Source organism: Microchirus variegatus, assembly GCF_963457635.1.
Source record: "Microchirus variegatus genome assembly, chromosome: 14".
Taxonomy (NCBI): Eukaryota; Metazoa; Chordata; class Actinopteri; order Pleuronectiformes; family Soleidae; genus Microchirus; species Microchirus variegatus.
This window is the reverse complement of record NC_139815.1, coordinates 10,498,813-10,524,916: the sequence shown is the minus strand read 5'-3', so window position 1 is coordinate 10,524,916 and position 26,104 is coordinate 10,498,813. Positions and strand designations below refer to the sequence as shown.

The following is a 26,104-nucleotide window of genomic DNA, read 5'->3' as shown; positions in this document are numbered from 1 at the left end:
GTCTGACCAGCATTGGCTGCAACACGGTGACATTGGAGCTGTTGGCCTTTCAATGTTTCTGCAGAAATGCATCACGGATCAGGATTCTGCGTTAGCCCTGAGTAAGCTGCATCCAACAAAAAGTGTTTGACAGAAAACCTTTTGCTTTAAAGGTCATGCCCAGCTGCAGTAGTCCTACTGTTGAGGGATGTTGTGTTGTCACAGCACTACTACCCTCAGGTACCTTAGCTGGAAATTCTGTTTGGCTTAGTTAAAATTCAGTAGCAGTACCTGCTGGAAAACAATCTTGCACTAACTGGCCTTGATGTGCACTGCACCTTTGGTTGTGGCTACATAAAGCAGACAGTGTGACAGTAGACGGCTTTTCCTTAGTGTTTACAAGGGAGTGAATTATGGCCCTGTGAAAAAACAAAAAGCTCCTCCCCACTCACTCTTTTTCACTCTTGCTCTGTCTCCATACTTATGTTTAGTAAGCTTGCTTTTGGCCGGCTTCCAGTCACTCTGCTTCATCTTCTTCCACAGCACCAACACAGACATTCACTCGGCTCAGAGTTCAGTCTTCTGTAACAGGTTGTAATGTAGAAGTAGAAGTGAATTAGGCCCCACACCCTCTTGTCATTGTTGATGCCACAAAACAGGTTGGCTGACAAACGTCCTCACAGAGCAACCAGACATCAGTGCTCTCACTCAGAGTGGGTGTGTTTGTGGAAGAGCCATGTGGCACCACGGGCCGAATGCAGTCACATTCAATGTTAGCCACAGGTCCTTCAGACCTAATTCCCCAACACGGAATTACATGTCAATTCATATAAGTTACAATATGAAAAAATATGAAGAGTATTAAGGCCCCATGAATAATATGTAGGGGGTATTAAACATCCTTCCTGAGAGATCTCATCACAGTTGGACATCTTATTGCGTGACTGTTCACACCTCGGGTTGCAAAGTGGCAGAAAGTTCATGTTAACAGAAACTTTCCATGAGAACCTTAATAGAACCGTAGCTGAACCTTAATTTATCTGTACAGTGGATACATGTTATATATGACAGCAATGTGCCTTCTAGAGCCTGCAAATGATCACTTTTCCAAATGCTAACTGCTTTTAGCTCCCAGTAGCCTCTGTGGCTGATGTCATTTCCTGTCCCTTAAGTTTCATTTTCCTTTTTTTGAGATACTACTTAACTGAGCGTTCTGAACGGGGCTGTTTTGGCAGGGTGATTGAACTGCTGTGGTGCTTCATCCTTATGGACCAAAGCATGTCACAGACATGTTCATTAGGAAACCAGGGAACTAGGTTAACTTGGACAAATAGGGTATAATATGAGACCTTTAAAGGAGTTGGTCTATGTAGATGTGTCCATGGTCAATGTGTGCAATTTGTGTTGGGTAGAGGGGAAAAATAACATTTTGGAGGAGCTGAGTGAATCAAAGTACTGCTCACGCTGCTGGAACATGAAAAAGTAGTCCTGTTCACTGTTAATATTGAGGTCTTTGCTGAAAACAAAACCCAATTGAAATACTGTATACAATTCTGTAAAACTGTAACACTCCAGATGGACAGAATGTGTCGGCTGTGGAGGCAGTCTTCAATGCATCCCGAGGAGGGATTGCGTTCATGCATGTAAAAGAATGTGGCCACATGCATCCTTAAACTACATCCAAATGTGTTTTTGTGAAAATGATTTAAAAACCACATTCAGGATTGAGACTTTTACAACTGACCATCTGTGATCAGATGACTCGGGACAGATGTTAATACCAGGTCTAATCGGGGTTAGACTACATTGATGAACCTCTGAATTGTGGGATTAATCTACTGTATCTTGAATGTCTGTTTGTATTTTGGTGTAATGGGATTGTACAAGGGACACAAGGGGTCTCCTCTGATTGTGGCTATTATGCTGCAAGATGACGTCAAACAATATATTTAGTCTTTATTCTACTTGTGCTCATCTCTCATTTTGAATTTCGACTGTTCTTTTTTTTCCACCGTTCCCCACTATCTTCTATATGTGATTAGCATGAGCTCTGTCAAGTCTCTGCAGGCCAAGCATAACCTCCTGCTCCAACCTGCAGCAGATTGTTGTCACAGTGTGCTACAGGGATAAACTTCCCCCACAGCAGTGAATGTTGGCCAACTTCACTGTCACAGGCAGAGATGGACCTATTAGCTGTGGTTTTAACTGTGCATATACAAACAGATAAGAGTCTAAAAGCTTGAACAACACGGCCTTCTCGGCCTAATGTCTTCTTATCCACTTACCTTGCTTACCCAATTTTTATCTTCATTGACTCTTTAGGTAATAGTTGATATATATGTATATCGAGAGCTCACTGATCACCTTTTTAAGAAGTCACATTTAGTCAGGTTTTCATTCTCACGATCAATTCAATTCAATTCAATTTTTAATCGAACCTCAATGTAAATTTTTCACTTATCTTTCTAAAATGTTTAGCCAAGACAAAAATTATAATTTCTTTAACCTCGGTGTGTGGAAAAAAAAAATCTTCATAAAAATTCCTGAAATTTAGCCTATGGGGATCTGGCAGGATGTCATGAATGATCTAGTTGTCCTTTATGATTTATGGTGGATTTACAGAGTGGTATTTGAACATCGTGTGAAAGAGCTGCATTAAGACACATGCATGTAGAAGTAGTTCACCTGTGTCTTCATAGAACACAGTTTAGAGCCTTTAAACTGGCATAAAAATATACTCCCGACACCATCAACGAATTGGACATACTCTCCTGTAATAACACATTCATTATCTTCTCATGAAACTTAGTTTGTATTTACTAATTGATGTTTGGTCGACAAATAATAAGGTGTTCTGTGTACAGTTGGTCACCTTTTTTGGAACAGAACAGAACAGCCTCAGTCATACTATTGATTTTATTTTTACCTTTGCCTGGTGTAGTGTTCTGCTTGGCAACTGATAAGCACAGTCACTTATTAAGCAAATGGTGGTTTATTATTGAAATCATCAATTATTCTAAAGAATGTCCTGTGGATTGGACATGTTGTCCAAAGTGAATGAACAGCACATTAGCTTGTCCTTTCTTTATCAGTATCGTCGTAAAGACGCAGTTAGAGGGGGACATGGGAAAATATGTCTGATGAAGTCTTGGCACACCAAAAGAGGCTCTTCTCACTATTCTACACGACACTAATGGTGATACACTGTATGCGAAGAAGCAATCTGTGGCTGCAGTTAATATTCATCCATGGATATGGTCATACATGCTGTAGTGTTGCAGTGAGAAGCAGAGATTCTCTGCTTGTCCATCTCGAGAGAGAGAGAGAGAGAGAGAGAGAGAGGAGAGAGAGAGAGAGAGAGAGAGAGAGAGAGAGAGAGAGAAGAGAGAGAGAGAGAGAGAGAGAGAGAGATGAGAGAGAGAGAGAGAGAGAGAGAGAGAGAGAGAGAGAGAGAGAGAGAGAGAGAGAGAGAGAGAGAGAGAGAGAGAGAGAGAGAGAGAGAGAGAGAGAGAGAGAGAGAGAGAGAGAGAGAGAGAGAGAGAGAGAGAGAGAGAGAGAGAGAGAGAGAGAGAGAGAGAGAGAGAGAGAGAGAGAGAGAGAGAGAGAGGCGCGGTAAGTGTTTACAACGCCATCCACATCTGCACTGTATTAACGCCAGTCAGCTCTGGTGAAGAGCCACAGAGCTTTTTTAACCGTTTCACTGCTTTGACTGCCACAGCAGTGATCATCCAGGATGTCAATAGCATCTTTTAAGGCCTCTTTGGTTGTAAATACATAATACAATCTGTACATGTTTTTTCTCTAATATGTTTGTGTTGCTTCTTTTACAAAATGTTGAGGCAGTGGGCCAACACCAAGGGAACGTCAAGCATGACAGAAATGCAAGGAAACCGCGCCGTTCACATAGCCTCTTAACTGCTTCGCGATCAGCGCCTGGTCAACAGATCTCCACATTCTCTGAGGTTGTTTTTTTCCCCCCCTTTTTTGGACAGAACAAGTGGTGATTTCCCTACTTTGTCAGTCATGATTTTTGATATCAAACATCTGTCCACCAGAGAGGACTCGGAGTAGAGTGCTCCTTGAAAACGATGTGTGTTAAAGAATTTTACTATACTGTAGAACTGTGCTGTGAAGAGGGACTTCATTAGTTTCTGGGGTCGCATGATACAGCAGACCTGAACGTTGGTCTTGATGTGTCCCTTTGGAAATCGTCTGCTCCAGGGTCGCGGTTTCAATCCAGTCCCACGCTCTCCTCGTCCTCCTATTTGCCCATCTTAGGTCTGCTATTCTTATACCAGCCTCTCGGGATTGAAATCTCAGACCAGGTTCCCCGGAGATTGTTCTGCAGGGAAACATTCATTCTGGTAGATGGTTTATGTGGGCCTTTATCATAAATAGGTTGTCTAATTTCTGCTTCTTCTTTTTAAATCACATTACAAACTTGCTGCCTTAACAGGGAATCTGGACCGACTTAAAAATACCACAGTGCATGTTTCGGTGTTTTAAAGTGTATTTAAAAAATATACTTTGAAAGTGTTAGATTGAGTGAATAGTTTCAAACATCGATATTCCAATTCTCAACTATTTATAAAACATTCCAGACCAAATGAAATGACATTGTCCTTACTGAGTAAAGAGCTGGGAAGTAATATCGTAATTGTTGCTCCCAGATGTTAAACGCTAGAAAATTGGTCTTTGATGTTTATTTTCTGGATCACCACAGCAGGAGATTATCTGGAGCATCCAGATGATGAAGGGGGTGGTGCCTGGAGCTGCAGAATTATCTGGAGCTTGTCCTCCTGTGTTTACACATTGGCTCGCACGGACATTTTCTGGAGATTTGACTTGAGGGCCGGCAGGGGAATTCCAAGATAATGTCTTAATAAGACTTTTAGTGGAAACTTGATCCGTGTGTACAGCCCTACCAGCCAATTATGTCTATGTAAATGTGTGTATTTGTTTTTGTCGGTTTGCACATGTACACATGCAACAAGACGTTTATAGGGGGGTCAACTGATAGTATTAGTTATTAAAGGTGCATTATGTAACAAAGTTAAAGCAACTGGCTGTAAAATCCTCGTAATATGTCACAGAGCAGGGGTCACCAACCTTTCTGAGACCGAGAGCTACCTGAAGGGTAAAGAATAATAGGGAGAGCTACTATATTAACATTTTATGCACCATTTTGCATTGTTTTTTACCATTTAAATGATTAATATTATGCATTCAATTGCATACACATTGATTCCAGTGCTTATGCCTAACAATTATCATTTTTTTATAAACAATATCAATGATATTTTACTGAGTGATCATATGGATACATGCAAGTGAGGTGAAGTGAAGTGAAGTGAGCCCGTGGGCACCGTATTGGCTGCCTGCGGGCTAACGGGCTCGTGGGCACCACGTTGGTGACCCCTGTCACAGAGACTCAGGAATAATGTTCATATAACAAATTGTACTCACCAACAACAACAGTACAGCCAAAATATTTGCATTAAAAAAAAATCTTTTGCTGACCACAAATCATAAATGTTTTTTGTAATCATGTTTTGGCATGTGGCGCCACCTACTGCCGTCTACCAATCATTGCCATCCAGTTACGTCTGAGCTACAATGGCGGAGAAAACGAAACCTAAAAGACCTCGGTATTTTTAATTTGAGTGTAGTAACCGTTTTTGGCCACATTCTTACATATGGCGCCTTTAAATAGTGGTGAAGAGGTAGAATTAAATCAGTTCTGCGTCTTTCTTTTTAACGTATTATGTTCACATGTTAGAAATAAAGCCTTTATTCATTCATACTAGAGGACGTTAGCTGCTATCCGGTTTTTACACCATGCATTTGTTAGTTATTATTCTCCTGGCTTGTTAAAGGGTACGGTCGTCTGTCCAAATGAATTCTTACATGGATCGTTTGTGTTTGTGAAGGCCAGTTTGAGGAAAAACACGCTTCTGTCTACCTCTGGTTTTCAGGCAGTGAGTCAACACCCCCTCTCCTGCTGAACACTTCAGAAAAATCCACTCAGTCACTGTTCTCACTTCATTGCTTCAGTCTTTCACAATGACTCTTCACATCAAGTTGTTATTTTTGCTCCCCTGGCCAGCCGATTTCTCAGAGAGCTGGTTGTGTTGCACTTGTTTTCTCCACCCGTCAGATATGGGAGTACAGCTTGTTACAGGTCCTCAGCTTCAGGTTTAGAAACCTGGCTTGCAGTCATTTTTCCTGTTGGTGCTTCTGTCTGTCTTCATTTTTTTTCATTATCATCTGTCTTTCTGTTTCCCTTCGTTTTAATATGGTATTGTGCAACGACAGATTATTTTCCCAGGGTCTTCTAATTTTTCCCAACACATTTCATCATGTTTTATTGCTGAGATGTTTTCTCCTTCTTAAACTTGAGACAGGGGTCTCTGTTTTCACCCAGCAAATGTGTCTATCATGCTTTTCCTATGTCTGTCTTTGAAGGGAACAGCAGCCATGGACTGAGGAAAAACGGCCTGGGTTTAGATTATTATCCCAACTCAACAGGTGACCCTTGACCCCTCTCTCACTCTCACCCTGTGGCTGTCTTTTCCTCAGTCTGCTCTATCCAGAGGTCAATTCTGTTACCCCCCCCCAGTCTCTCTGGCCGCACTAACATCCAGGTTACTTTCATTTGTTAATCTCTGCTTGATTTTTAACATCTCAATCTTCTCTTCCCTGCACTGAGAGGGCAACACAGACTCGTATGGTTAATTCTTTTCTCTGTTTTCACTCATTGTTTTTTTTTCCTGAATTATTAATCAATAGCTCCTCTCTTTCTTTCTAACCTAGCTGTGGGAGTCATGGCTCCTTCACGGTCTTACGTCAAGGCTCCGTAGACCTCGTATTGCTTTCTTCCTAGTAGGCCTGCAACTAACCATTATTTTTCATAATTGATTAATCTGTTGATTATTGTCTCGATTAATGGATGACTTTCATTGGTCCACAATGTTAACAAATGTTGATCAGTTTCCCAAACCTTGAAATTATGGTGTTCTCCATTTTTTTTTTTTGTCCACAACACAAAATGAATGAATTGTATTGACTTCTTTGTTACATGGAGCAAAGAAACCAGAAAAGTGTTGAAAAATCTTGCGTTTTAAAAAACACTTGAATCAATTAATCGAATATCAAAACATCTGACGATTCATTTAGTAATCGATTAATCGTTACAGCTCTACTTTCTAGTGAAGATATATGAAGTCAGACTAAGAATTCTGTCTGTCCTGTTTTTGTTGTTGAAACTGAAATCATCAAATGTGTGAGCAACTCTTCCTCAATGTGGGAAAGTTGTCTTCAAAATTTGCTTATTCTGCACCTTACTGACAGACTGATGAAAACCATCAGTGTCAACTACAACTCTGTTTTAAATAGATGTGCTATCTCTACTGCGTGCATATGACAGCATTCAACTACAAAAAGCAGCCAGACATTGCAAACTTCCACCATGGTCAATCAGTTTCCCACAGTGTCACAACACTTTTGTATATGAATCATTTTCCCTTTTAGCCCATAACAAGCTTCCCCAGAAAATGTAATCAAAAGTTCTCCTTACAATAAATGTCACCAAAAACATAACCTCCTTGGTGGAGATGATGGCGACTAAAAGCAGCTTATACACAATTAATGTGTATGATGCTGGGAATTTTACATTATTTATATTATATTCTTTTTATGTAAGTGTTAATATAAAAAAAGACCAGTTTTGTTAGTTGCTAAAATTACAGTCTATTGTCATTGAAGCCTTTTTCACCTATTAAAGGCAGCAAATAAGTACATGTTTGAAGTCAGAAATGTTCAAAGAAGACAATTTCTTTGGTAAAATATCATAAAAGCCCACAATTAAACAACCCATGGTTACATTATATAGAACATGTGCTTCAAATTTAGATTAGAGAGTCATGTATCTGATGTAGCTGGTGAACATCTTAATGCTCCTGTATTCACACATTTCCATAGCATAGTTACATCAGTTTTTCACGGCCCTAAACTTAAGTGTGGTAATGTTCTACACTCTTAGAATTAAAAGTGCTAAGTAGAACCATATAAGGTTCTTCGTCTTGTCCTCATAGGAGAACCCTTTTTGGCTCCAGGAAGAACCTTTTTATAAAGGTTCCACTTGGAAACCTTTTGAAGGGTTCCACCAAGAACCCTTTTAAAAACCATTTATTCAGAAAAAGGGGTTTTAAAGAGGTCTCTAGATCAAAATGGTCCTTACTGGAACCATTTGTGTTACCATTAACCCTTGAAAAGCCCTTTCTTCAGGAAAAGGTTTTTTAGAAGCAAATGGTTCCAGGTAGAACATCAGCCCTTGTAGAAGGACCCTTTTGGAACCCTTATTTCTAAGAGTGTACCATGTACCACAAAGGAAAGTACTAATGACGCAACAAGCCTTTGAGGCTTGATGAAGAGTACTAGACTGAGCTCTCAGCTGGAGTGATGTAGGACCTGAGGCTATTTGTGGGTTGTTCTGGGCAGGTGAACAAGCATGTGAATTCATAGCTCCTATTAAACTCGGATACAGATTTTAAATAAAATAATCATTGTAGCTATATATACATTGTTTTCCTGTTAAATTAGTTCCAGGTAAACACGTTGAGAAAATTCATAACTGAATATTTAATAAATTGCATTAAAAAAAACTAATCTCAATGTCATGTCAAGTTTTACACATATTTGCTGAGTTGCAAGTTTACCTGTATTTTCCCATAAGTATCAATATAATGGGAAAACAAACGCCAGCCGGGGGTTTTAGGGGATTATTAGTATTTCACATGTGATTCAGAATGTGTTTTCATCACAGACTGGTGGTAAACATTTAGTTTTATCTTGTGAGGGTTACTGTGAGCCTGCAGCCTGTGTGGAGGCAGAACAGGAAGCAGAATGACTCACTGACCTTATGGTCCTGAGAAATCATCTGCTTCTATCCAAGGTGCTGGAACACTTTGCATAATTTTCCCTCTTCCTCCTACACAGAACCAATTCAGACTCTGCTCTGCATACGAGCGTGATGAACCCAAACCCTCAGGACCCCTTTGGCATGAACCAGCACATGGGTCGAGGTCTCCCTCAGCGTAATGGTGAGAGTGACACACGCAACACTCGACGCTCACCTGCGTCTAAACATTTTAAATCCGTCATGTCTTTCAAGAGCTATTCTGAAATCTGTTATTTGACCAATTTTGTTGTTTCACGCTTAATTTAATGGAGAGGATAATGCTCTCAGTATTCTAGCTGATCATTGCTTTAGGTCAATGTGGTGTGGGGTTTTATATTGTGTGGTTGGTATTTTCTTAGCTGTTCATTCATATAAAAAATGCGTTGTAGCCCAAACACCCTTGGAAACACAGAAAGCTCAGTTGATTTTATTATGGTTATCCACAGGATTATCCACTAGGGCCTTTCTGCAAATACCATTGTGGTAAATTGGAGACTCTAAATTGACCGTAGGTGTGAGAGGGAGTGGTTGAATGGTTGTTTGTCCCTATATGTGGCCCTGTGATGGACTGGCAAACTGTCCAGGGTGTACCCGCCTATCACACTATGTCAGCTGAGATTGGCACAGCTCTCCCCGTGACTCTCCTATGTAGGATAAAGTGGTACAAGATGGATGTGTAGTTGGGTTATCCACTGTGGGATATCGACAAACACACCAAGATCTGCCAATATGACCAATGACTACACTCTTAGAAATAAGGGTTCCAAAAGGGTCCTTCTACAAGGGCTGAGGTTCTACCTGGAACCATTTGCTTCAGAAAAACCCTTTCCCAAAGAAAGGGTTTTTCATGCACTAATGGTTCCAGTAAGAACCATTTTGATCCAGAGAGCCCTTTAAACCCCTTTTCTGAATAAAGGGTTTTAAAAGGGTTCCACCTGGAACCCTCCAAAAGGGTTCCAGGTGGAACCTTTATAAAAATGTTCTACCTGGAGCCAAAAAAGGTTCTCCTATGAGGACAAGCCGAAGAACCATATATGGTTCTACATGGCACTTTTAATTCTGAGAGTGGACCCCGCCTATCGCCCTATGTCAGCTGAGATTGGCACAACTCCCCCCTGCGACCCTCCTATGGAGGATAAAGCGGTAGAAGGATGGATGGATGGGTTATCCACTGTCGGATATCGACAATCACACCAGGATCTGCCCATATGACCAATGACTACAACAGTAGGTTCAATAGGGTGCTACCGCCTTGACTTCTATGCTTGCCCCCTCTATCTATATTATTCTTTTTACTTGTATTTATTATTTAATTTGCTCAGTGAAGAAAATTTACCATGACATCAATAGCCAAACTATTATTAATTTCACTACAGAAGAGACTAAAAGAAAGGTAAAATTGGTCATTTAAAAAAAGGAGATTATATTTTAATATAGCCCAGCCCTAATACATTGGTAATTACAAGTGGTTATTTGATTTTCTATTGCTTTCCGATTATTTTTTAACCAGTCTGCTCACTCTTCTCTGGCGTCTGGCATCAGTGAGCATTGAGTTACTGTCTTAAAATCGGCTGATAAGATATTAGCTTGAAAAGCCAGTTGAACGGGCGTACCCGAAGAAGTGACAGGTGTGCATATAAAATAGAGTTTAATGCCATAAGTGTGAATTACCGTGAGCAGCAGTGCAGAATCTGACGGATCAAAAAAACGGTTGAATATTTACACTGGCAATATTATGATGTACTTATATGGAGACGTATGGATCAGTGGTGCAGCTGCTTGGCAGTGCAGAGTTGGCATGACTAAAAGGCAAAATACCCTCCATGTCACATAGAGTATCCAGGCCGCTCCTATACTGGGTCTATGTCATAGTAATCATGAGAGTTTATGGTGTTTGTGTTTCTGTTCCTCCAGTTATTTATTAACAGAGAGCACAGTCCATGCAGCCAGCTGCTTTACAGACCCATAGAACCTCTCAGTTCAGTTATACATTTCACTGTCAGGCAGACACAGATGTTCAGTTTGTGTCTTTGTACATGGCTCAAAGAAAAATCATTACTCTTAAGTCAAATAATGAATCTTTCTATATGTTTCGACACTCTCCGTCCCATCACTCCCATCTAACGGAGTGTTTGTGACTGTTTGTCACCTTTGTTCGATGTCAGTGCTGATGAAGTGGATGGATCAGTGAGAAGAGAAGTGCTCCTCCACTGGATTACTACTCAGTGTGTTTAGCCAACAAGCTTAAACAGGATATTGCTTTAAGATCTGGGCCAAGTATGAGTTTCATGAACAAACAGAATAAACCTAGTACAGCAGAGCTTCAAATGGCTCACCTTAGACCCAGTTGAAAGTCTGGGTGTATTTGTTTTGCTTGTAAAAAATAGCTGATATAGGGCATTTGATACTCATTATTGCTCCTGTCTTTTTTGGCAGATTGTAATTAAATATTATTCAAATTATGGATTGATGTACTAATAATACTGTCCAGAGTCCCGAGTAGCATTGTTTAATGTCTCGATCTGTCAGACCAACACTGGAAAACCAGAAGATAATCAGTTTGCTACCACAGAGATCTAAGAAAACAACAGAATATTGACATGTAGGAATCAGTAACTAGTGCAGTCTTTTTATACAATTTGTTTGTGTTTTCCATTAAAAGTCACACTTCTATTCATCTAAAGAGTTGCAAAATGAATAGAAAATATAGTCAAGACATTGACAAGATTAGAAATAATGATTTTTATTCAAAATAATAATTTTGCTTTTGTCAAAGAACGAGCAAAACAGCAGTTTTCAGCTGTGCTAACATCATTGCACAAGGATTTTCAAGAGTTTTCTAATCATCCAATAGCCTTCTAACGCGATTAGCAAACACAATGTACCATTAGAACACTGGAAATAGGCCTCTATACACCTATGTACATATTCCATTAAAAACCAGATGATTTCTAAGTGACCCCCAACTTATGAACTATAGTGTATTACATAATTAACTTACTAATTGATTAATCAATATTTATCTAACTGTCCAGCCAGCAATTTCAACTTCACTAAAAATAAACTCAGCTGCCTGCACAGTATCACAAAGTTATACAGTACAGTTGTATTGCATAACCTGCATACTGCTGTATATACAGTATTCCACCAGTGCATAGCGCACATATCTGTGAAGGCTGCATATCCTGTCCTCTTAAGGAGGCTACAACATCAAATTGTTTCATGTTGGGGCTTCTTCGTCTTTTAGCTGTTTTTAAACGCCCAACTAGGAATTGCAGCTGTGACTCAGGGCGCTTTCACACCTATAGTTCAATTGCAGCGCTGCGCAGCCGTAACACGCCCGGTGGGGATTGAAGCTGGCAGAGAACGGCGCAAATCCGCGCCACTGAGGTTTCCGGTGGAAATCTGGGGTTATCCCGTATCTCATACCCATAATGCATTAAACTATACCGTTTCGTCCCATTTGATTGCTTTCAAACCAGAGGAACGTGTGAAAGTAGGGTGGATAAAGCAGTCTGAGACCACCCCTTCAGGCAGGTCTAGGACTGGTTGATTTGGTGCACACCAAAGGAGAGAGATAACATTCACACCTACGCAAACAAACCAAACCACACCACTGTAGGTGTGAAAGCACCCTCACACCGTCACATTGGAAAGACGTCGCATCATTTTTAATGTCATTTTTTTGTTGCCGAGCTGAAATGAATCTGTTCACTTTAGCAGCATAGAGAGATACATATTTTTTTTCTTATTTTTGACTACACTGCACACACATTGAATGTAATGAATGGTGGAATTGATCCAGCCCAGAATACAACCGAGCCATTTTCTTTTCCCAGTTGCACTTTTGCAAGCAACAGTAACTGGACACTTTTGGAAATCATATGAGAGTATTGTATTACATTATTGTTCCATCTTTTCCAGCACCCTCTTAAAATTAATAAGCCCCAGAGTGAATGGGAGACATAGAAGGAGAAGGAACGGATGGGCAGCGGATCAAAGGCTAATGTAAAAGAAGCTGGGTTCAGTGATGAGAAGACTTGAAGAAGAACATCAAGAGAAAGAAAAAAACAACTCTCTAATAGGCAACAGAGTTCACAGGAAGCATAGTGTTGCTTAACACAAGAATTAGACACAGAATAGGCAACAGTTAAAAGGAGGAAAAGACAAAGCATGTGTGTCTGGCATCGAGTGTACAGTAAAGAGGAAAAGAATGAGGCTCTTTGTGGCACGAGAAAAAAAAACAATGGCCTTCTTTTTATTCCTCATTGGTCTGTGACCCCCCTTCACCCGTCGACTCCAACTCTGTAACTAATAACGTGATGCCAGATGCCCAGCTGTTGTGTTTATTAAACTGCACAGTAATTGCAGTGTTCAAACGGGTCTGTTCCTGTCAGAAGGACTGATTATTGTTCCAGACATGCTGGAATAATTCAGGCAGCTGGTTAATATTGAATATCCTCTAATGTTCCTCTGCAAATGTTTTCATGTCTTTCTTTATTCCACAATCTGTCGTCCCTTCCCTCCCCCCCCCTCTCTCCTTTTCTTGTTTCTTTGTTTCTTTGGAGGCTGGCATTCAGCAAGTGTAAATGAGGCAGAGGTGGACGGCTCTGGAGATAGTGAGTTGCATTTCTTTTTTGATATAATAGAGTTTATATTTTATATGTTGAATATCTATTTAATGGAAGTGTGCCCTTTTCTCTGCAGTCTTCTCCTTTCCCACTCTGACTAACGAGGAGAGCCTAATCGGTGTCAATAAGCCCCTTCCTAAGCAACTATGGGAGGCCAAGAAGGTGAGACTGCCACTCATTTGTGGTTTTTACATCATTGCCATGTTGTTGCTTGCAAGCAGATCAGTGTCCGTGTACCGTGGCGTTCGCTGCATTATTGCCACGCTTACATTACAAACTTACAAATGACTGTAATGACAGAATAGAACCTACAATTATTTCTGAAAAGGTTATTGTGATACATTAATATCCTGCCATGCCTTAGTGGTGTCATATGAGCCACGATGTCGAGCCAGTCTTTCCTGTATGATGGTTAGAGTGCGATTGGGTTTGGATGAGCCACAGACGGATTTCTTGGACTGACGGTGTCAACATCATAAATGCTGTGTCACACTAGGTGTGAAAAGGATTCCATTTTTGAATAACAACAGTCATGTAACGATAAGAAGACATTTTTCAGTTGCCAGTTGTTTTTTAGTCTTTTCCTCATGTTATCTTCCCAATATGACTCCAGAAAGCGCCACAAATACTACCGTTCAAAAGTTTGGGGTCACCTTTACAATTTTTTGTGTTTTCCATTAAAAGTCACACTTTTATTCATCAAAAGAGTTGCACAATGAATAGAAAACGTAGTCAAGACATTGACAAGATTAGAAATAATGATTTTTATTCAAAATAATAATGTTGCCCTTCAAACTTTGCTTTCGTCAAAGAACCAGCAAAACTGTTTTCAGCTGTGCTAACATCATTGCACAAGGTTTTTCAAGGGTTTTCTAATCATCCAATAGCCTTCTAACGCGATTAGCAAACACAATGTACCATTAGAACACTGATAATGGGCCTCTATACGCCTATGTACATGTTCCATTAAGAACCAGACGTTTGCAGCTAGAATAGCCGTTTACCACTAGCGCTGTGCAAAAGGTTAACGCGCGTTGACATGTTTCCATGACAACTGACCGGAAATAGACACACACAACGTCATGGTTACGTGTCGCGACACTGGAGTCCAGGCACCGTTTACCAGTTAGCTCCGTTAGCTGCATTAGCTCCTTTTAGCGCCGTTAGCACGCCTACAGTCGAACTGGAGCGGTCTGTTTATTAAACGAAAAGAGCAGCGCTACAAGTAACCAGCGTACCTGTGTACTGTGTATGTGTGCCTCTGTTTTTAAAGTTTAGCGTTACTTTAGAGACTCATTTTAACAATCCAGAGTCACGTAAACATGACGTCACACGCGTCTTTTTCCAGTCAGTCGTCATGGAAACGTGCCGTGCGTTAACGCCGTTAAACACCGTTGACGCGTTAACGTTTGACAGCACTATTTACCACATAATCAATGTATAGAGTGTATTTCTGATTCATTTAATGTTATATTCATTTTTGTGCTTTTCCCTCAAAAATAAGGACATTTCTAAGTGACCCCAAATTTTTGAATGGGAGTGTACATATTAAATTAGCACTTGTTCTTAAACTGGTTCCATTCAAGTGTCTCAGATCCTCTCGTCTGCCAGTCAGCAAATCAACCAGTGATGAGCAGAACCATTGCAATCTAGGATGAGTCATCAATACGTGGCAACGATGCACATGGGTGAAGCTCTTTCCAATGCTAATGTCTATTGTTCACACTTGAAAACCTGTATTTTACAAGGAACTTGTCCCACGATGGTGGAAATGTGATTCTTGCTAGATAAACACTATAGATTTTGGGGCAGAAAGATCACTAGTGTCTGAACTGTATCTAGTTTCCATTGTTTTGTTGTTGTTTTAGAGCACTAGGGTATAGGACTTGGTGACGTTTTCGGGGTCAAAGTGCATATTACAACTACTAAATACCTTTAGTAAACAAACATGGTGGCACAACATGGTGGATATTGAAGTAGGTATTAACTCTTCTTTTAAGGGTTGGATTCCAGGTCTATCAACCTGGGACTACTGTTACTTGAGAGTTGAATTTTAATTCTGATTTAAGCACAAAGCACAAATTGGTGATATGAGTGTTTTTACTTTTTAGAATATGAGTTAGCTTTTAGCACACACCTTTTTTTTCCGTCTCAGGTCCAGTCTCTGACATCAAGGCCCAAATCCTGTGAAGTGCCTGGAATCAAGTAAGTCTAAAGAGAGAAACACATGATCTCTTTTTTTCATCATCATTTGAAAATATGTTTTTGTCTTTTGTCCCCTCCCTCCCCCCTTTCAGGTTAAGTTACACATCACATGTTAATGCTACGAGACTGTCATTCAAAATATTCAGGATACAGGTGTATCACTCCTGTAGTAAATCCTAGAAATGAAAAGCTCCACATTGTCCACCTTGTCAAACAGGATGCCCGTGTTCCTCTTAACACCTCTAATCTTTTTATAGTAAGAGAAACATAGTCATCACATTCCATCCTCATTGTTCACCACCAGTTTGCTAAGTCTGTTCACATTGTAGAAGGCCTCTGATGTCATGTTATGACTTATGATTAAACAGATGCCAGTTTTTACTTACAGTTCTGTGGCTTTGCTGTATCAATAATCATTTTTGATACAGAAAACAATACATACTTCTGAGTAGAGATTGCCCCTTTGACTAGTCTGGAGATGAATGACTGAACAGAATGATAAATTCAAAGCATATGCCTCTGTCACCAGCACCAAGCTGCTTTGGCCTGTGTGTTTCATGCTTTCTCTTTCTCTGACTGCGACAGAACCAATATTTATACGTTTGTTGTGCCAGTTTGTGTGTGTGTGTGTGTGCGTGCATGTGTGTGTGTGTGTTTGGACAGACAACAATGAGTCACAGTTGATGCTCATATACTGTTAATGTGGCAAGTGAGGAGTGGAAATTGGAGAAATAATTGAGGAAATGGAGATCGGGTAGGGAAAAAAAAACAAGCCTGGGACAATTGGATAGGAGGTAATGAGTCCTGTCAGTTTGAAATGACAACAGCATAGTTAGGGACTCTTGTTTTAATTGTACACTATTTTTAAGTTCAAACAGATGTGAACATCAGTGTTCTCTCTGATGAATCAAATGTTTTCTGTTTGCCTTCTCCGCAGTATATTCCCATCTCCAGAGCAGAACCTTGGACTTTCCCACTACCAGGGCTCATTAAATACGGGCGGCTCTCTGCCTGACCTAAGCAACCTGCACTTCCCTTCTCCTCTCTCCACCCCACTGGATCCTGACGACAATGGAGGGTACCCGAACCTCAGCGGAGGCAGCAGCACTGGAAATCTGCCTGCCGCCATGATGCACTTAGGTATTGGGAATTCACAGGGTGGGTGGTTTATACACGTCTGTCCTGTCCGTCCTGTTCTAGTAATATGTTTTTTTGTTTGTTTCTTTATTCTTTAAATTACGGAGCCCCGAAAAAAAACTGATGAAAAATAACGTGAAATCGGCAGTTTCCAAAAAAAATATGATTTTTTTTTTCTCCTCAATTTTTTGGAAATCTCAAGTTTGAAACTGGAGATCTCGACTTTGAAACTTGAGATTTAAAAAAAAAAGACAAAAATGTAAAAAAAAAAAAAATTCATATTTTTTTGGAAACTCAAGATCTTGACGTTGAAACTCTAGATTTGAAGTTTTTTTTATCCATTTTTTTCCCGTCATTTTTTTTCTCTTGTCACTTCTAACTAACCATATTTAGTTCACAGGCAGTTTGTTTCTTTATTTTCTTTTATAGCGTGTATTTATGTTGCTGCAATTATAAACATTTTGTCATCTTGCTAGAATTTTGCTATGTGAAGTCTCCAATAGAATATCTAATTCATTCATTCAAAATGTGTCCCATCTCACAGTCAATAATTAAATCTGGCCATTTCATTGGAAGTGACTCGTCATCTTTATGATTCTGGTGTTTGTTGGTTTAATAACCACAAAGTTTATCCCACTTCTAACGTTGAGAAACCAACGTTCCAGTGTATTAAGCCGGTTCCATGTTTCCTTCCCTGCCAGCGAACCCAACCATGCATTATTAGCAGCTCATTGAATACTCTCACTGTCTCCTGCTTCCTTGCTCTGAACATTGCTGCCTGATCTGATCACACCCACCACTGCTCCACTGCTCTCTCAGTGTTTCCTCTCTGTGTTGTGTGAGTAGGATGTGTGGTTCGGCTCCCATGACGAACACGGTTCAGTTTGGCCAAGCACCCAAGTGACAGAGGAACTTTGACCCTGTTTTGGCTCACTACAAGCAGCTCTTTTCTTTTCCCTCGGTTTCACTCTGTTCTCTCCCTTTCCTTCCCTTTGCTATCCAACCGTCTCTCCTTCCCATCACACAATAAAGTCTTGTGTTTTGGGTAGAAGACTGGAAAGCATACTGGAAAATGGAGTGCATAATTACATCATAACTTCCACATGTTCATCTTGTTCTCTGGCTTTTGGATTCACTGCCTTGTTAGTCTCCATGTAAAGCGCTCAGATGCTTTGTATGTCTGCCGGTCCCTCTGCTTACATGTTTTTGTCTTTATCGTCCTTGCAGGACTCTCCTCCTCTCTCAGCAATCCCTCAATTCAAGCGTCCCTAAACAACTGCCAGCTGCAGTCATCGCTCAGCAATCCCTCCATCAACTCGTCACTGCGACTGTCCGGAAACTCCCCACGGCGACGGCAGACTCCCATCAGCCCCCTAACGCTGTCTCCAGGCAGCGAGCAGCGCAGGGGTCTGGCAAAGCAGTTGTCCCCCACCATGTCCCCTTCACTGTCTCCCATCACACAGGTAAAAGTGACACAGTCAGTCCGATATGATGGCTAGTTTTAGGTGTCATGTTTTGAGCTGAAACAATTAATCGATGACTAAATTAATCGTCAACTATTTTGATATCCGATTAATCGGTTTGAAGCTTTTTTCATGATTAAAACAAGATTCCTGATTGTTTCGGCTTCTTAAATGTGAATATTTTCTTCGTTTCTTTGCTCCACATAACAACGAAATCATTAAAACTGAATCATTTTGGTTTGTGGACAAAAACAAGACATTCGAGAACATTTCCAGGTTCGACAAACACTGATCACCGTTATTGAAGATTTTCTGCCAAGCGATTAATCGAGAAAACAATTGACAGATTAATCAATTACGAAAACTAGAAAAGCACACACGCCAAGGCAGCTCACCCCCCCCCCCCACGGATCACACCCGAGAATTTCATCCAAATCCGTCTGTGACTTTTCGAGTTATGTTGCTAACAGACAAACAAAACATATACCTCCTTGGAGGAGGTCAATAATAGTTGCAGCTCTAGTCACATTTGTTGCAAATGCTAAGGATGTTGAAAAAGGAACAAACCATCAGCACAATAAACCCCTTACTCTGTTATCTTGTTTGGTTGTTGCATTTTTAAAGTAGCAGTCAGGGAACATTGTTCTGTTTTGCACTTATGTAACTAAAAAAAAGTGAAATCTAGTAAAGATTCCTCAAAGATGCACTAGTTTTTTAATGGAGACGGTGTATTTGAGTAATGACTCTACAGTCAAAATGAATAAAGACCCAAGTCTTTACTGACTCCTGCTGGCTCTCTCTGTCCCGTGTAGGGAGTTGCTTTGGATACCAGCAACATGCCAAGGGAGCCGCCCCCACCTTACCCGCTCTACCAACAGCCCCAACATGCAGTGGATCAGGGACGACAACGCCAGCAACAGTCGCAGCAGCAGCAGCAGCCTATTTCCCCTCTCCATGGCATCCCACTGGATTTTAGCACGGGCCAAGTAAGTCCTTTAAAAACTGCTTTTTGAGAAGAGTATATGAGTCCCGGTGAATACAAAACACACATAAACTCAACAGTGTTTATTGTGGTGTGGAAATTACTGTGGGAAGTTAGATTTCAGCATTGTTATTCTGTTGAAATCCACATTTATTTGTATTTATCTGTACAAGAGTGTGACCGTCAGGCTCATTCATTGAGCCGATATTTATCAAGGAACACATATTCACCATAACCTACGTGCTTGCTATCATATATAATTAGCATAATAGCCCTTTATTAGTAAATATTAAGCATGTATTAACATTTTATGTAGGACAATCTTAATTCATGTCGTAATAGAGGTAGAATAAGGTTATGTAGAATGAGATGTTAATACATGCTTAATGATTACTAATAAAGGGCTAGTATGCAAGTTAATGGTGAATATGTGTTCCCTAATCTAACGTGTTATTTTTATTACTATTATTATTATTTTAAAAAAAATAATAATTTACATTGTTCATTCATGGGGAGCCCCCGAAGTGACATGAGAGAAAAAAAATGATTAAAAAAAAACTTGAAATCTCGAGTTTTCAAAGTCGAGATCTCGAGATTCCCAATTATTTACTGTTCAATTATGTGTTTCTGTTCTCAGAAACTTTAAAAATGTTGCAGCCACTAAAACTTTATTTTTTTGCCTTTTACGATAATTGTGTTTTTTTAGATTATACTTGCAGGTGATCTCAAGGCTTGTATCATTGCCTAACCGCTAATCGCGCCTCGTTTTTTCCACCTCGGTGCTTTTTTGGCACAAACTTGTCCTTGTCAAAACTAATTATAAAATATAATAGCCAAAGAAAAACAACACCAGCTGTGTTTATATGTGTGCACTGTAAGCCTTGCTTTCATTATGTTTTTTGACAAGTTGAGTTATAGTGTTATTCTCTCGCAAAAACAATTAAGAGAACGGTGTTCACCTGCTGTGGTTTCATGCATTTTATAACACAACACTGGCTGCGTGAAGAAATATCTATATATATGTCTTTTGCTGTTGCTGGTCACTAAACGAGATCTGTGGTGGACAGGACGGTTGTCTGTTGCATGCAAACTTGACCATTTGCTGATCAGAGTCTGATGTTTTGAGGCTCTTGGTTTTCCCTCACAGCACAACAATATGGCGATTTTCAACGACCCCTTCATGGAGCCCCAGTTCACCAATCGCCAGACCAAGACCCTCCTCAATCAGGTACGGGCAGACAAACATGCACAAGACGGTGTACATGTTGTTTGCATATTTTTCATAAAAAGTTAGCTGTTTTTAATCATTGCATTTATCCCCCGTCTGTAATTGATGACATGGATGTGAAGATGTGTAGTTTTGATAGTGGAACATTGTCATGGGTAACATCACTAAGCTCTGACACAGCCATTTTTGACCCTGACTGAGCTGAATCTTACACATATGCAAATCATCTACACAAGCATGTTAAAACAATCAATTTGATCCAGACGAGAAATTCCTTGGAATTTTTACAGTTGGAGAAATGTCTGTTATGCTATGATTTTTGTCCTGCAAGAGCATTTCTCTGTGTGAATGGTAATTTGAGCTGGAACTGTGCTGAAATCGATCATTAATCGATGACTAAATGAATCGTCAACTGTTTTGATAATCGATGAATCGGTTGGAAGCTTGATTAAAACAAGATTTCTGCTTGTTTCAGCTTCTCAAATGTGAATATTTTCTTCCTTTCTTTGCTCCATAAAACAAAGAAATCATTCAAAGTGATTCATTTTATGTTTGTGGACAAAAACAAGACATTCAAGATCATCTTCTCCAGGTTGATCACCATGTTTTAAACGATTTCTCGATCAATCGAGAAAACAATCATTAGTTGCAGCTCTAGTGGTAATAATGCGAAACCACTTAAAAATATCACATGAAATACGTTGAGTGAATATGTCAACATTTGAGCTCACTGGATCTTGTGTTGTTGTTTTTTTCCTTTCGATCGTCGTTTTCCCGTCGCCATCTGTTGTCCAGTTGGACCAGTTCAGTCTGTTGGAAAACACGATGAGCTCCACAGCAGGAGGCTCTTGCTTTGATCCTTCCGCCTCCTCGCTCTACTACTCCCAGGCGGCGCTCGCAGGACTGGGCGGCAGCCACGGCAGCCTGCAGGACCCGATGCACATGAGGTCCAACATGCTGTACTCCAACTGCAGCGGCGGGCTACCCAACATCATTCTCACTGGTGAGTCGGTTCAGATGGGTTTGCTGAACTGTACGACTGAAAATGAAGTATATAAGAAAAAAGATTAGGGAACACGTATTCACCATTAACTAGGTGTTTACTATAAGTTGCATTATAGCCCTTTATTAGTAAAAAGCACATATTAACACCTTATGTAGGAAAAATCTTAATTCATGTCCTAATAGAGGTAGAAAAAGGTTTTATAGAATAAGGTGCTTACTAATAAAGGGCTAGTATGCTACTTATAAATGTTAGTAAGCACCTAGTTAATGGTGTATATGTGTTCCCTAATCTAAAGTGTTAACGAAAAAAGCAAAAAGATCTGTATGTAATGTCTCACACAGTCAGTTGTTGATCTTAATGAGTTGCGTAACATTTTTAATTACTGCTCCGACAGAAAGATCCAGCCGGGATCTTTCACATGCTCTATGTCCCGATTGATATTGTCAGTTTGTTTATTTATAACCTGTTCCTTATTTTGATAATGGGTTGATTTAATCTGGAGGAAGAGATTTCGAATGAACAATTATAACAGATAGAACATTCACATAAACATAGTGACTATTAATCCCAAATTTTATAAATGTGCAATACAAAAAAGAAAGTGCTCAACACATTTAGAATTAGTTATTTTTGCACACCAATATGATAGTGAACTTAACTTCTGCATTTAATCGAGTGCTTCTCAGTTGTTTTCTGTTATGCCCCCTTTAGAATGAAGAAAACATTTTGCACCCCAATTTAGATAAACTTACAACAAAGAATAACTTAATTAACATTGTTTTTTAGTCTGTAACGGAAAAGATTTTAAAGTGCATCAATTTGTGGATGTGGATGTGCAGCATGTTCCCCCTGGCATTGCAACACGCCCCCCCTAGGGGGGGCTGTGTAGATCACAGCAGACTTTGAGTGTGTTCTCATGTTAAGCCCAATTTATACTCCTGCGTAAAGTGCTCTACCTCGGTTACGGAGACCCCTCTACGTTGCCGGAGAGACTGTCAGAGAGCCACTCCGTCTTCTCCGGCTGCACAAAATATTTTTTGAGTGTCCATCACTCTGTCAAGGGACAACGGAGACGGCAAGAGCTGCGATTGGTCCTCAAATTTCTCGCCTCAAATGATCTTAAAACTGCTTTCCTGGACACAGAAAAATATTTATTTCTGGTCAGAAACGGCCACTGTTTCAATGTTATTCAGCTGCAACAACAACAACAATCTTTCTCTCTCGGACGCCATTGCTCACTGTAGTCAGAAGCACAACAACCTTGCGTAGTGACCACTACTGATCGGGCGGGGAAATTGCAGTGCGTGTCCGGCACCACGAAGGAGAACTATGAAGGCTCGAGGGGTCTCCGTGGTTACGCAGTTGGATAACGAATTTACACAGTTGTAGAAGTATGATACGTGATTCTTTCCTGAACAAGAAATCTTGTCTGCAGAGCAGCTTGTATTTTTTGGTGGGTGAGTTAGGTATGTTGACGTTTAGTAATATTAGCACACTTTCATGGTCATGTTCAGCTCCTAGTGCCAATGTTTGGGTCTAATTATGGCTAAACTTCCAGCACAACAGTTATAAATGAAGTTTATCCAGTGTTTTTACTTGATGTCATCATCTGTTCCCTGCCTCTCACTCTCACTCTCAGACGACTCCAACCCCAGTCTGTCAAAGGATATAAGCAACGCGCTCTCTTCAGTGCCTGAATGTTTCGACCCAGAGGGAGGCTTCCCATTGGAGGATGAGCTGCGAATCGAGCCCCTCAGCCTGGACGGTCTGAACATGCTCAGCGATCCAGACATGGTGCTACCAGACCCATCTGTGGAGGACACTTTTCGCAGTGACAGACTCTGAATGTAAAAAAAAGTGTCAGCAGTTTGAAGAACGCACACACACACACACACACACACATATGGATTTGTAGTGTACAGAGTGTTCAAACCTGAAAATGCATGCTTACACTCTCTGTAGGCACACTTTGCATGCACCCACTGCCACTGAGATTCAGTCAATGTGAAACATCACGTATACAGTCTTTTTAAGGAGGGGACTTGTGAACAAACACTGTTTACTCCTGCTTCATGGAAGTTACCTTCACTTGTGCTCAAGCTTGTGTTTTTTTAAGGATCCAGTTTTGGGTTTGGACTCAACGCTCGGAGCAAAGACCAGGTCCAGCTCTGGGACCCCTGCATCTCTAACCAAAAAAAGGATTCGGACAAACACGGAAATGCAAAGACGATTACAGCAACAAGCTGTAAGTCCCCCCCACTTTCTTTTCTCTCTCATCACCAGCTTGCACCCCCCTTGAAGCCATGGCAACCTCATCGCCATGGTTACGTACCATAGCAACCCCATCGCAGCACTGAAGGAACACAGAAATGCCAACACACCATTAACTTTTTCTGCTCCGATATATCAGCAAAAGGGAGCCGAGGTAACGCTCACAGCTGAGCGCCGACGCGTCACGAGTCGTGAGGCGAAACATCTGGCAGCTCAGGTTTTCTTCAGGTGAAATGAAATCCAGCTGTGCCACGGCTAAGTTAAGCTCTCAAACAATCATGGTAGAAATGAAGATGAAAGAAATTTGAGCTTTATCTTTAAAAAAAAATATTTTTTTGGTATTGTTTTTAAAAAAATGTACGCCACAAGATTTATAAATATATATATATGTATATGTATGTGTGCGCCGTGTGTATGTATGTGTGTGTACATATATACACGCACACGCAATACCCAGAGACAAAAAAGGGCAAACTGTTTACAAAGATATGAGATTCAAAATATTATAAAGAGAACAGATGTTTGTTTTTTTCCGATTTTTAATTCAGAAATATAACTCTAAAATGTATGAAATGACTTCTATATTTTCCCCCCTCTTCCTGTGACACAGACGAGTCGGCTGTGTTTTCCTCTGACAGGACTGGGACGGTGTCAAAGTCAAATTTAAGAAAGGAACTTCACATTTTTCATGTGTTTCTTCTTCTTCTTCTTTTTTTAAATACTTTATGTACATTCATTGCATATTATGTATTTTACATTTTTTACTGGCTCGTCGAAACGCTTTAAATGTTGTGAATAAGGGCATGCGCTGTGCTAATGTGGATGGATTATTGCCCCATGTATCTGGTGTTTGTATATGACATGTATATGACAGCACACACACACACACACACACACACACACACCCTGTGGCTTAACAGTGAAAGTGAGCAGACTGCGACCGCGTGGACAGCGGACATCATGTAACATTGCACTTAATCTCTTTTGCACTAATTGGTTCACAATGTGTAGGCTAATATATATTTACGTCAGGTAAAAGATGTTTTTTTTACTATTACCTGATATTCCAAAGATATTTAATGGAGCCATTAATAAGATAGAAAAAAAATACTGTTTATATACAGTAAATGAGTATAAATAGTCACCAGAGGCAGGTGTTTCATTTTGATGTGACACGTTTGTATGTTTCTGTAAAGAAATCACAGTTGCAGTTGATTATGTAACAAGTGGAACATTGAGGGCATTGAGTGCCCCCTACTGTGTGTTTATTTTAATAACGTCAGAGCTGCACTCTTCTCCTTTTTTAGCTATGCAATATTTCTTTTTTTTTCTAAACGAGCGAAGCCTGTTGAGCAGGTGAAGATTATGCAGTGCGTAACGTGGCTTTCAGGTTCATCCTGTCGTTTTCAGGATAAAAATTTTGCTATATTACATTATGTCCATTGTCCACAGTTTGTGTCGATGCTCGCGCTGATGGAGGAGTGTCTGCTTTGAAACCTTTTTATTTTGTGTTACACTTTTCAGTCTGAGGGTGTCGTACCTGTACAGACGCGGATCTTTTTGACCGTGTGAGAGATTATCTGTCATGTGAGAGAAAGTGGGGGTTTGGGTCGTAATAAGGCTGTTCTTTCAGTTTATATCCAGTTTTAGCTGTTCAAACTTATTTTTTTACCTGCTCTGTTGTTAACTCTATAGCATAGTGGGGGTGCGTGATAGAGCCATGTTGCAGTTTAATGCTCCGTTGTTTATGATATGATATAATATATATATTTTTGTCTCTGTCCCAGCCCGTTTCCTGCAGTGTAAAACTTCTGCCTTCTGCTGCCTTACTTTGTTGTATCTTGACTTTTCATATTTCAGCAGTCATGTGTAACAGCCCATAATAATCACTTACCGTTAGCTTTAGCTCTGTTTGGTACTAACTGCCTGTGTTTGTTTGTTTTTTAGTTTCATTAGGGGGTTTTCTGTTATTTTTGTGTCGTCTTACCTTTTAGTTGCATAGTAATATGTACAGTTCTGTTATTTAAAGAATGTTTTTGTTCATTAGAGTTACTACTTCTTTCTTTTTTTTTTGAATTTGTAACGTTCTTAGTTTGTAACTAATGTTATAGTGCTCATCTTTCTGATTTAATATAAACAATAAAACTCTTTACTGTGTAAGACAAAAGAAAAGGTTCTGAGCTGTTAAGAGGATGCAGTGCGTGTTTCTACCAATAGATGGCAGCAGTGTAACACGTAGATTT

General features: G+C 40.1%; 1 protein-coding gene across 1 annotated transcript in view; it reads left to right on the top strand.

The window, feature by feature from the left end:
• crtc3 (CREB regulated transcription coactivator 3) overlaps nucleotides 1-25,889 on the top strand; it is a 39,488-nt gene extending 13,599 nt beyond the window's left edge. Inside the window, exons 5-15 of the mRNA XM_083900768.1 lie at nucleotides 6,445-6,507; nucleotides 8,977-9,080; nucleotides 13,519-13,557; nucleotides 13,646-13,731; nucleotides 15,725-15,774; nucleotides 16,712-16,932; nucleotides 18,139-18,374; nucleotides 19,187-19,360; nucleotides 20,504-20,584; nucleotides 21,380-21,587; nucleotides 23,230-25,889. Of these exons, the coding sequence (XP_083756894.1) occupies nucleotides 6,445-6,507; nucleotides 8,977-9,080; nucleotides 13,519-13,557; nucleotides 13,646-13,731; nucleotides 15,725-15,774; nucleotides 16,712-16,932; nucleotides 18,139-18,374; nucleotides 19,187-19,360; nucleotides 20,504-20,584; nucleotides 21,380-21,587; nucleotides 23,230-23,435 (1,468 nt within the window). The 3' untranslated portion in view covers nucleotides 23,436-25,889. The remainder of the gene's footprint in view (nucleotides 1-6,444; nucleotides 6,508-8,976; nucleotides 9,081-13,518; nucleotides 13,558-13,645; nucleotides 13,732-15,724; nucleotides 15,775-16,711; nucleotides 16,933-18,138; nucleotides 18,375-19,186; nucleotides 19,361-20,503; nucleotides 20,585-21,379; nucleotides 21,588-23,229) is intronic.
• Nucleotides 25,890-26,104: the final 215 nt, after the last annotated feature.